The 11,196-nt window shown below is 38.9% G+C and overlaps 2 protein-coding genes and 1 non-coding gene across 4 annotated transcripts; 2 read left to right on the forward strand and 1 right to left on the reverse strand.

The window, feature by feature from the left end:
• Positions 1-2,258: 2,258 nt before the first annotated feature.
• Positions 2,259-5,538, reverse strand: LOC133423294 (uncharacterized). Of its 2 annotated transcripts, XM_061713472.1 has the most exons (6): positions 5,360-5,538; positions 5,073-5,117; positions 4,401-4,922; positions 3,772-4,290; positions 3,117-3,659; positions 2,259-3,012 (listed from the first exon to the last, which is right to left on the reverse strand). In XM_061713472.1, the coding sequence occupies exons 2-6, from the start codon at positions 5,095-5,097 to the stop codon at positions 2,561-2,563; spliced, it is 2,061 nt and encodes a 686-aa protein (XP_061569456.1). In that variant the 5' UTR covers positions 5,098-5,117; positions 5,360-5,538; the 3' UTR covers positions 2,259-2,560. The 2 variants fall into 2 exon arrangements, with proteins under 2 accessions (XP_061569456.1, XP_061569457.1); XM_061713473.1 differs by lacking the exon at positions 5,360-5,538 and having other exon boundaries at positions 4,385-4,922; positions 5,073-5,353.
• Positions 5,539-7,236: 1,698 nt separating this feature from the next.
• Positions 7,237-8,799, forward strand: rps20 (ribosomal protein S20). Its single transcript, XM_061713321.1, has 4 exons — positions 7,237-7,376; positions 8,036-8,135; positions 8,320-8,393; positions 8,581-8,799. The coding sequence occupies exons 1-4, from the start codon at positions 7,374-7,376 to the stop codon at positions 8,761-8,763; spliced, it is 360 nt and encodes a 119-aa protein (XP_061569305.1). The 5' UTR covers positions 7,237-7,373; the 3' UTR covers positions 8,764-8,799.
• Positions 8,181-8,247, forward strand: LOC133423761 (small nucleolar RNA U54). Its single transcript, XR_009770831.1, has one exon. It is a non-coding gene; the product is annotated as a small nucleolar RNA U54 (small nucleolar RNA).
• Positions 8,800-11,196: the final 2,397 nt, after the last annotated feature.

Here is an 11,196-nt window from a genome sequence, read left to right on the forward strand (position 1 = left end):
CCGGGACAGCCGGGGTTGCCAGATCTCGCGAGAAAAACAAGCGCCCGAGACCAAACAACCCAAAATCTGATGAAATGCAGCCTGACAGCATTTAATCAGTGGTGGGTAGTAACGAGTTACATTCAGTACTGGAGTTGAGGGGGGATGAGAGGGGATGGCATCCCCCCTGAAATAAAAAAGGTCCAAATCATCCCCCCAGTAAAACTGCCATCCCTTATGTCATTTCATCAATGAATGTGGTTTTACTACTATTTCAACATTTAAAGTCACCACCAGAAAAATAACACCAGAAAAATAACTTATTTGACAATTTTCACCTGTTTCAAGTAAATTTTCACTTGAAATAACAAGTAGGAAAATCTGCCAGTGGTGCTTATTACAAGCAAAAAAAATTGTTCCACTGGCAGATTTTTCTACTTATTTCAAGTGAAAATCTACTTGAAACAGGTGAAAATTGTTGTTTTTTCCAGTGATGAGTCTTGTTTTAAGTGTAATGAGATTTTTTTACTAAAATGAGACATTTTAATTAGAAATAAGACAAATTGTTAAGATTTTGAGTTTTTGCAGTGATCCATTGTACTTATCCTGTGAAGGACAGAGTCATATTGATAAGTTCAGAAAACTGTTTTTTATTGTTGTGTTTTGATGTATTTGATGTAAGCCCAGTGGATATTTAAAGCTTACAGAAGGCTGCATTTAACTGCTGCTATGTCATTCCTGCAGTATTTCTGCAGGTGTTTTGGTCACTGCTATTATTTGTAATATATTATATTATTTGTAATCAGTACAAATTATCTGTCCCCATATGATAAAATCCACCATCCCCCCTGATTTTTTATTTTTTTTACAACTCGAGTACTGGTTACATTTACTCCATTACATTTACTTGAGTAAGTTTTGGGAAATGTTGTACTTTTAGGAGTAGTTTTGAATCACTATACTTTTTACTTTTACTTGAGTAGATTTGTGAAGAAGAAACTCCGCACTCTTACTCCGCTACATTAGGCTACGTTGAGCTGTTACTTTTCTTTTATCCCTTTTATCCGCGTAATCTCATGACATCACTGGGTGATTCTTTGGGAAAAATGTTTGTTTTTGCATGTTTTGTCACATTTACACAGACTCAAACACACACAGTTTATATGGGTTCATGGGCTTGTTCTAGTTCTGCCTGGTTAAAAAAGAAAAGTACAAAGGCTTGAAATTTTGTGCTACTTGTGCTTAATTTATTTTTTTATTTATTTTATTATTTATTGAAGTACTTGAATTTACTTTAATATTATTTTAATTGAAGCTATTTTTAATTTTTTATTAATTTATTTTATTGATTTAATTTGCCTGAAGATGATTATATTGTAATTTTGTCTGTTTGAATGGTTGTGTTAAAAAAATAAATCAGACGTTACTCAACAGTTACTCAGTACTTGAGTAGTTTTTTCACCAAGTACTTTTTTACTTTTACTCAAGTAATTATTTGATTAGACTACTTTTTACTTCTACTTGAGTCATATTATTCTGAAGTAACAGTACTTTTACTTGAGTACAATTTTTGGCTACTCTACCCACCTCTGCATTTAATACATATCCAGTACTGCTCCAATAATACATACTGACTCTAACCTGGATGCATCCTCGTTAAATAAACTGCATGTAATGGGTTTTTTACATATTGATAGACCCAATCTCATATTTGTTGTTATGCCAATATACAGTAATCCAAAGCAGCAATATCTTTCATTATATATCACAAACCTTTTGCAATATCTTTCATTGTATATCACACATTTTTTGCAATATCTTTCATTATATATCACAAACTTTTTACAATATCTTTCATTGTATGGTACAGATGTAAAGTTTGGACACATTCCCCATTTTTTTGAATGAGAAGGTGTGTCCAAACATTCGGTCTGTACTGTATATTACAAACGTTTTGCAATATCTCCCATTATAAACTAATAGAAGATGCTGTAACACAGGGATAGGGAACCCTGGTCCTGGAGAGCCGTAGTCCTGCATGTTTTGGATATCTCCTTGCATCAACACACCTGATTCTAATTAATGATCATCACCAGCTTCTCATTCAGGTCTGCAGGGAAACATCTAAAACATGCAGGACTGCAGCTCTCTAGGACCAGGGTTCCCTACCCCTGCTGTAACATGTAACTTTACATCTATTTTAGAAAGTAAACATTAGCAACCTATATGTTCATTAATGTATTCATCTATTTAATAAGAAACCAGAAGTGGTTCAACAATCACAAATCAGAATCTACTTTATTCGCCAAGTAGGTAGACACACATAAGGACTTAATTGAGGCAGTAGTTGTTTCTCGAGTTAATGAAATGTTTTTATATGTCATGAGGAAAAAAGTGGGTAACGGTGAAAAAACAATAAGGCATAGGGATGTCTCTTCAAGTCCACTATCATCTCCACAGTTCAGCCCCGGTTTTTTCTTTTATTTAATATCAATTATTATTTTCCCCAGTTGTCTCAATATATTTTATTGGTTTAAACCAAATTTGGCAAAATCTAAGAGTTAGAGTGATGTACTTTCTTTTAGACAGTGGCGCTCCACTGCCAGCCAGCTTCCTCACTCTGGACTGGTACTGAAATCTCTTCTTCAGTTTTCACTGCAGCAAAATTATCAGCAGTGAACCCTCGCAGGTAACAGGCCTGGGTAATGTCCAGTGATAAATCTGCATGTTTTCTCAACATGTGTCTGTGGTAATTCTTCTTAAGGAGATTGAAACCACAAAGGAGACACTTGAACGACTTTCCACACATTTCTGCTGCATCCTGCACCAGTGGTTGTGCTTGTGACGGTCCAGGTTGCATCGAAGGTACGGCAGGATGGGGGTCTGGCTCTGTGGACGCTAATGTCAGTTGATGGTGACATAACGGCAGATGCCTTTCCATGTCGAGTCTTCGAATGACTGTACGTGAACAGTAGGGGCAGTGGTAATGCCCTGCAGGGCGGCATGGTTGTACACATCTTTGCAAGATTTGATCTGAAACGAAAAATCAAAGAAGAAATTATATATTTCCCGTTTAATATGAACAAATTAAACTGTCTTGTTATTTGACATAAAAAAACAACTTTGATTTGACACACCTTTGAAGTTGAGATGACTAACTTTCTTTTTGAAAGTGGGGCTCCACTTTCCCCACGGTCTGCAGCCAGGTCCATCTTTCTGGATACGGACTGGTACAGAAATCCGGTTTCCAGTTTTTTGTGCAGCAAAAATATCATTTGTCTCATCAGCAGTGAACCCTTGCAGGTGCCAGGCCTGGGTAATGTCCTTTGACAAATCAGCATGTTTTCTCAACATGTGTCTGCGGTAATTCTTCCTAAGAAGATTGAAACCACAAAGGAGACACTTGAACGACTTTCCACACATTTCTGCCGCTTCCTGCACCAGAGGTTGTGAACATGAGAGCTCTTGTTGCATCGAAGGTACGGCAGGATGGAAGTCTGGCTCTTTCAAAGTTGTGGCATGATGGAGGTCTGGCTCTGTGGACACTGATGTCAGTTGATGGTGACATAACGCCAGATGCCTTTTCATGTCCAGTCTTCGAATAAGTGTACGTGAACAGTAGGGGCAGTGGTAATGCCCTGCAGCGCGGCATGATTGTACACATCTTTGCAAGATTTGACCTGAAACAAAAAAGCCAAACAATCATAAAAAAGGAAATGATATATTTCCCGTTCAATATGAACAAATGAAACTGTCTTCTTCGGTAAAAAAAATACCTTTGATTTGACACACCTTTGAAGTTGAGGTAAGGAATTTTCTTTTTGAAAGTGGGGCTCCACTTTCCCCACGGTCTGCAGCCAGGTCCATCTCTCTGGATACGGACTGGTACAGATATCCCGTTTCCAGTTTTTTGTGCAGCAAAAATATCATTTGTCTCATCAGCAGTGAATCCTTGCAGGTGCCAGGACTGAGTAAAGTCCTGTGACAAATCTGCATGTTTTCTCAACATGTGTCTGCGGTAATTCTTCCTAAGGAGATTGAAACCACAAAGGAGACACTTGAACGACTTTCCACACATTTCTGCCGCTTCCTGCACCAGAGGTTGTGAACATGAGAGGTCTTGTGATGGTCCAGGTTGCATCGATATGGCAGGATGGAGGTCTGGCTCTGTGGACACTGATGTCAGTTCATGGTGACATGACGCCAGATGCCTTTTCATGTCCAGTCTTCGAATAAGTGTACGCGAACAGTAGGGGCAGTGGTAATGCCCTGCAGCGCGGCATGATTGTACACATCTTTGCAAGATTTGATCTGAAACAAAAAAGCCAAACAATCATACAAAAAGGAAATGATATATTTCCCGTTCAATATGAACAAATGAAACTGTCTTCTTTGGTAAAAATACCTTTGATTTGACACACCTTTGAAGTTGAGATGATGAACTTTCTTTTGGACAGTGGCGCTCCACTTTCCCCACGGTCTGCAGCCAGGTCCATCTCTCTGGACAAAGACTGGGACTGAAATCCCTTCTTCAGTTTTCACTGCAGCAAAAATATCACTTGTCTCATCAGCTGGGACCCTTTTCAGGTGCCAGTCCTGGGTAAAGTCCTGTGACAAATCTGCATGTTTTCTCAACATGTGTCTATGGTAATTCTTCCTAAGGAGATTTAAACCACAAAGGAGACACTTGAACGACTTTCCACACATTTCTGCTGCTTCCTGCACCAGAGGTTGTGAACATGAGGGGTCTTGTGATGGTCCAGGTTGCATCGAAGGTACGGCATGATGGAGGTCTGGCTCTGTGGACGCTAATGTCTTTTGATCGTGACAAGACGCCAGATGCCTTTCCATGTCCAGTCTCCGAATAAGTGTACGTGAACAGTAGGGGCAGTGGTAATGTCCTGCAGCACGGCATGATAGCCCGCATCTTTGCAAGATTTGATCTGAAATGAAATAAAAAGCCAAACAAGCATGTAAGAAAGCATATAAGATAGATATATATATATATATATATATATATATATATATATATATATATATATATATATATCCCATTGAACATGAACAATTAAAAAAAACTTGGCATACATTACCTTTGAAATGTAGAGCGCGTTGCATCGTCTGAGCCAATCGTATCCCTGGAAATAAGTGAATTAATAAATGTGAAAATAGCGTCTTTATATGACTTAAATGATGCAAAGTGTGTTTCTAATTCCAGGCTTCGTCTGCATAACGTTTCTCGCCGAAAACGGACAGAAAAGTTAATCCCACGTAATAACATTACAGTTATACTCATGAATATAGAAATATATCGTGTGTATCATTTAATGCGCAGTATAAATTAGTATAGATGCGCGGTAAAAAAATAACCCAATCTTACGTTTTCAACAGCTGTATTCCGTGTTTACACATGTGCACTTTCAGCCGGAAGTTGCGGTGAAGTACTTCCGGTTGGTAAGCGGAGTCCGCTTCATTCTTCCATCCATATATTTTCTGTACGCGTTTAATCCACTTCAGGGTCGGGGGGGTCTGCTAAAGCCTATCCCACTACTTTCCCTCCTGTAATTATTTATTGAAATTTGAGTTTCACTGTGTCCATTGTCTTCAGCAGCCAGGTCCCTCTTACTTTCTAAAAAAAAAAAGACCTAACCCCCATCAAGCATATTGCACTGAAATACAGCTTCCGCTTTTCAAAATAAAAGTTAAATTGATGATATGTGTTTAAATGAGACACTGATTTTTGTTAAGCAGTGGTGGTTGTGTATTTATGGGTCAGGAGTGTTAGCATTTTTAAATGTATTTTTTGTTTTACATCAAATATCACCATAGACTGTAAAAAACAAACCTGTTTTAAATTTTAAAAAATACTGCTGTGCTTAGGCAAGCATAGCTAGGAGCCTCCTACGGTTTTGTTGTTTTGGTTGTTTATTACTGCAACAAAGAGTAGACATAGTTATTAATATACATAAAAATAAGCAAACAGTAGCCAGGGAGGAATCTAAAATAGAAATATTAAACAACGAGCACAAGTCAATAGTTTTATCAGCCACATAAGCTTTGATGTATTGCCCAGTTTCCTTTCAAAAATGTATAAATGATGGTTTAAAGTGGCTAAATTTAGCCCTTATAAATATGATACTTAACTAAAATGATCAGCAAGTCTATTAACCACAACTTTCCTTTCTGTTGTTTGATTTTGAAGGAAACCAAACAGTGCACCTTTCCAGTTTTGGTTATAATGTACTGGGACATTTCCGTCCAGAATGTGACAGCTAAAGGCCTTGTTTCAGGTTCAGATCCACAAAGACCAGTAAACAATGTATTTCTTAAACTTCAACAGGTAGTGTTTGACGGGGTAGCTTATTTGAATCAGTTTATGGCAACTCCCTTATTTAATTTGTAAGGTGTCTGTATTGTTCCCCACACTGATCCAGTTCAGTTCACCATAAAGACCAGTCCAGTACTGAACAGCAAAATGCCTAGAAGTGATATTTGAATACAATAATTATCTAATATTGCAATTATTGTTTTTGGATGTGACAGAGAGACATATAACCCAACAAGATTAATATAATGTATAACTCTAAGCAGAGTTAGATTACCAGAGGGGATGGATAGCACTCCAACAATAAAGACATTTTTTATCTTGAAATTTTCATAAAATAAATCCTTATTAAGTCTCTTATGTCTCAAATGTTCGTATAACACTGTTACACTGTATAACACTGTTATATCTTTACCGTGATAACTCTAAGCAGAGTTAGATTACCAAAGGGGATGGATAGCACTCCAACAATAAAGACATTTTTTATCTTGAAATTTTCATAAAATAAATCCTTATTAAGTCTCTTATGTCTCAAATGTTCGTATAACACTGTTGTATCTTTACCGTGATGATTTCATGGGACCTTCGTGTAAAATGTGTAATTACAACCATCTGGTGGTGATAAAAGAGTACTACAATACAATTTCTTCTTTTTTTTTTTCTTTCGTTCTTTCAATAACATCTTGATGATGTGACCAGGTGGGACATACGAATACTGGCGACATGCAAGTATGCCTAATATATAATGTATTACATTTATTTATCATAACCTTCAATATAAATATAAAGTCCTTGGTCGTCAGTTCTGGAAATATTCTCAGAATGAAGCGTGGCGCTCTGGCGCCCTCGTGTGGTGATCCGTGTGAACTACAGCAGTTGGAGGCTTGGCCGCTAGGGGTCAGTGTTGGTATCAGGGTCGTCTCGTCCCTGCAGAAGAAGAAGCGGCGCCTATATCGCGGAAGCGGCCCGAGCTCGTCCTTTTCCCGGAGCTCACCACGCTGTGCGCATCGTTCCTGGCTCACCGCTGTTCGCCTGCATCTTCCGAATAAGTCGGCCAGGAATCACGAAAATGGTGCGTCCTGTTCATATTTACCCGTAACTCACTTACTGGGCTCGTGTTATTGATAAATTGATATTTAATTTAAACACATTTCGACCTAAGCGACGTAGTCCACGCTACTAGAGTGGCTAAGTCGCCTTCCCGCCTTAGGAAATTAGCACATTTTACAACAATCGAACATTTATACTATTATTAAACCTAATCTGGTATATATGAGACAACTATTCTTGATTATAAGATGGTAATTGACAATTCGGCTTATGTATTTACTGGATAATCGTTTACAAAAATACATAGTTTGGTCTTGACTGCTGGTGGCGTTGAAGTAAGTTTGTACCGTCAAGCAGACGTGATGGTCCGTCAATCAATGTATTAACTTACACATCAGGTGATCCACGTGTTTGACCTTATGTTGCAGTGCACCATGTATAAATGACATGTGAATGGATTTTCATCGTATTGCACATGTGTATTGATTGTGCTTTTATTGGGACAATAAAAAGGTTTGCTGGTAAAATGATGCAGATCAATGCTGTAGTGTTTGCAAAAATTAATTCCAGTCATGTGCTTAACAAAAGCCCTTGTTAAACTGTTGCAGCCACCGATGATGCTGAAAGATTGTAAATCATTTTGTAGTAATAATTTTTCTCAACCTTTTGATTAAACTGCAGGCTTTCAAAGACACCGGCAAGGCACCTGTGGAGACGGAGGTCGCCATCCATCGCATCCGCATCACCCTCACCAGCCGCAATGTCAAGTCTCTGGAAAAGGGTAAGGAAGTTTCACTTGGTTATTATGAATATTAAATGTAAGCCTGAGCTATGAGGATAAAATCTCTATCGTTATGAATCCTGACGACGTTATACGCTATTCTGAGCTACAACCTGCAGAAGAATCTACAAGTGGGCTGGTTTGTTCTTTGTTTATAAGTTTGGTCTCGTTTTGTCATCCATAGTCTGCGCAGACTTGATCCGTGGTGCCAAGGAGAAGAACCTGAAGGTGAAGGGACCTGTCCGCATGCCAACCAAGGTACTGAAGACGATAGACCACACACAAACCTTAGCAACAGGAAACTATTCATTCTAGTTTTAGCAAAATAAAATGCTTATACTTCAATAAAATAGGAAAATATCAGGGTCCACACATTTGAATGCCGTATCCAGAGATTACATTTGTCTGGAGTCAGTTTTTCAAGCTAAAACCTGTCCTCCCCTAGACTCTGCGCATCACCACCAGAAAGACCCCTTGCGGTGAGGGATCCAAGACCTGGGATCGCTTCCAGATGAGGATCCACAAGCGCCTCATTGACCTGCACAGCCCGTCTGAAATCGTCAAGCAGATCACCTCCATCAGCATCGAACCCGGTGTAGAGGTCGAGGTCACCATCGCCGATGCATAAACAGCAACTTTTTCAATAAAGAAAGAAAGAAACTGACTTGGTGTTCCTTTTTAATTTATCTTTTCCCATCTCCTTGGGTATATTGGGTGGGCCATATTAAGTCAACAAATCAGATGACATTTAAAACCAAGTGACCGGTGTAGGGAGACAATTTAACTTGCATAGTGTCATTTATTAGATGGAAATCATTTCCTGGAAGTAATTGGCAAATGCCAAGTTTTTTGTTTAGCTCCTTTATTAGTTTGCTGTAAGTAGTGAATCCACACTGTCCAACTATGAAACCCATACATAGTCCAGGAGAGTTAAGGTTGTTCAGAAATTCAAAATCAAGTCATGATGCAAGTCTTTTTCAGTCACACTAGAGGTTTATTGTCTTGGGCAGGAAGCATCTCTGAACAGCAGAGGTGTCAAGTGTTCACATTCATTACTCGGGTAGAAGTATACATACTAGAGTTTAAAAATACTCCTGTAGAAGTATCAACTCAAGTTTTTTACTCAAGTAAAAGTTCTGGTTTCAAAACTACTTAAAGTATAAAATTAAGAGTAATGTAAGGGGGAAAAAAGCCATTAAGGACAAAAGCCATTGAAAATGAATGCATCTTAGTATAATGCAAATACATTAAAGAACCATGTGTACTATTGAGCATTAACATGTGTTTCAGAGAGCAGGAGATATGATGACTAGTTGCCTATAAGTATTGTAATGGTGCAAAAAGTCAAACTTCAGAGGCATGTTATCATTTATCCTAACCTTTATTGGAATGTACATCCAAGTTTAGTTGCAGGAATCTGAGGGAACGGATGTAAGAACAAAACTGGACAAGAACATCTGAAACAACCACAACCAAATTCACTCTATCCGGATGGAGCAATTTAACTGGATAGTTTTTTTTTAAAGGCCGAAATGAAATAGAGTAACAAGGCTGTTTTTAAAATGTAAGGAGTAAAAAGTACAGATAATTGCGTGAAAATGTAAGGAGTAAAAGTAAAAAGTCGTCTGAAAAATAATTACTCCAGTGAAGTATAGATAACCAAAATTTCTACTTAAGTAAGGTAACCAAGTATTTGTACTTTGTTACTTGACACCTCTGCTGAACAGTATGCTGTGGTGGATGTGAAGACAATCCCCTGCTGAATCTGTGTGAAGAGGATACTCTGCGTTCATGATCTTTATATGCACAACACAGTATATAAAGTATCCTCTGCACATTCAGAGCCAGTCTTTTCAATCAGTTTCTTTAAAGTCCCTGGCTCTGATTCTGCTCCTCCATCTGGTGGCTGAACTCTCCACAACACTTATATTGTTGAAAATATGGAAGGACCTAAGTTTCCCCAAGAAGTAAAGTCCGCCCTGTCAGTTCTAGTAAACATTAGTGTCTGTTCAGGTGAACACAGGCGTTTATGCTTCTCCCATGATGGAAAAACTGTTCTTCTTAATCTTGGCTCTCTTAAAATTCACAATTATCTCATTTGTCTTGTGTACGTTTTGGATGAGATGATTGTCCCCCCCCCCCTGTGTTTTTTGTCTTTTAAAATCTGATTCAGCTGGCTGGATAAAATCAACTCACTGGTGCATGTTGGCAATAACGGAGGTGTGTTTGCTGATCCCGGATAACTAGTCTGTGTAGACTGCATCCCGTATCCAAGTGCAACAGTCTTAAGCCTCAAGGCAACAATCAGGAAAATAAAGAACACGTTTTTTTAAAGCTAAACTGGACGACTAAGTCTAGAAAAAGAATTCAGCAATATATACACCAAACAAGCTTTCCAGAAGGTACAAACCCTGACTGGGTGTGAACCCAAACCCTCAGAACCTAAACACTACCGCCCCATAGCCCTAACATCCCTAATAATGAAATGCCTGGAGAAACTGCTGCTGAACATCATCCTTCCACTCGTCACCCCACACCTGGATCTTCTCCTCCACTTTGCCTACAAGGCAAAGAGGGGCACAGAGGATGCTGTGGCCAGTCTGCTGCACCTCCTCCCCCAGCACCTGGACAACCCAGGTAACTTCACCTGGATTCTCTTCATGGACTTTCAGCTCCGCCTTCGACTCCCTACTCCCTTCGACTGCCTTAGCATCTCTCCCCGACATCATATATCAAATATTCAGATGACACACCCATTCTGGCTCTTCTCTCAGACAATAAATCCACTCTGGACTATTACAATACAGTCACTCATTTCACCAAGTGGTGCTCAGACAATTATCTCCAAATCAATGCCAATAAAACAAAGGAGTTACTAATCAGCCAATTCCCTCACCCCATAACCTCACCATCATAAACACCCGAACAGATGAGAAAGTGGACGCTTTCAAATATCTGGGAATAATTCTGGACAATAAACTCACCTTTGATCAGCACACCACGCACAGCCAGCCATTCACAAACTTAAAGGACTATACGTTGCACCGCACTTCCTGTTACT

Source organism: Cololabis saira, chromosome 22 (assembly GCF_033807715.1).
Source record: "Cololabis saira isolate AMF1-May2022 chromosome 22, fColSai1.1, whole genome shotgun sequence".
Lineage (NCBI taxonomy): Eukaryota > Metazoa > Chordata > Actinopteri > Beloniformes > Belonidae > Cololabis > Cololabis saira.

Excerpts from the sequence above, each read along its gene's own strand:
- LOC133423294 (XM_061713472.1), bottom strand. The coding sequence starts at position 5,097 with ATGCAACGCGCTCTACATTTCAAAG. Across the intron at positions 4,291-4,400 it reads TCATCATCTCAACTTCAAAG|ATCAAATCTTGCAAAGATGT; the intron begins GTGTGTCAAATC and ends TTTTTGTTTCAG. Across the intron at positions 3,013-3,116 it reads TAGTCATCTCAACTTCAAAG|ATCAAATCTTGCAAAGATGT; the intron begins GTGTGTCAAATC and ends TTTTCGTTTCAG.
- rps20 (XM_061713321.1), top strand. Across the intron at positions 8,136-8,319 it reads TGTCAAGTCTCTGGAAAAGG|TCTGCGCAGACTTGATCCGT; the intron begins GTAAGGAAGTTT and ends TGTCATCCATAG. Across the intron at positions 8,394-8,580 it reads CTGTCCGCATGCCAACCAAG|ACTCTGCGCATCACCACCAG; the intron begins GTACTGAAGACG and ends GTCCTCCCCTAG.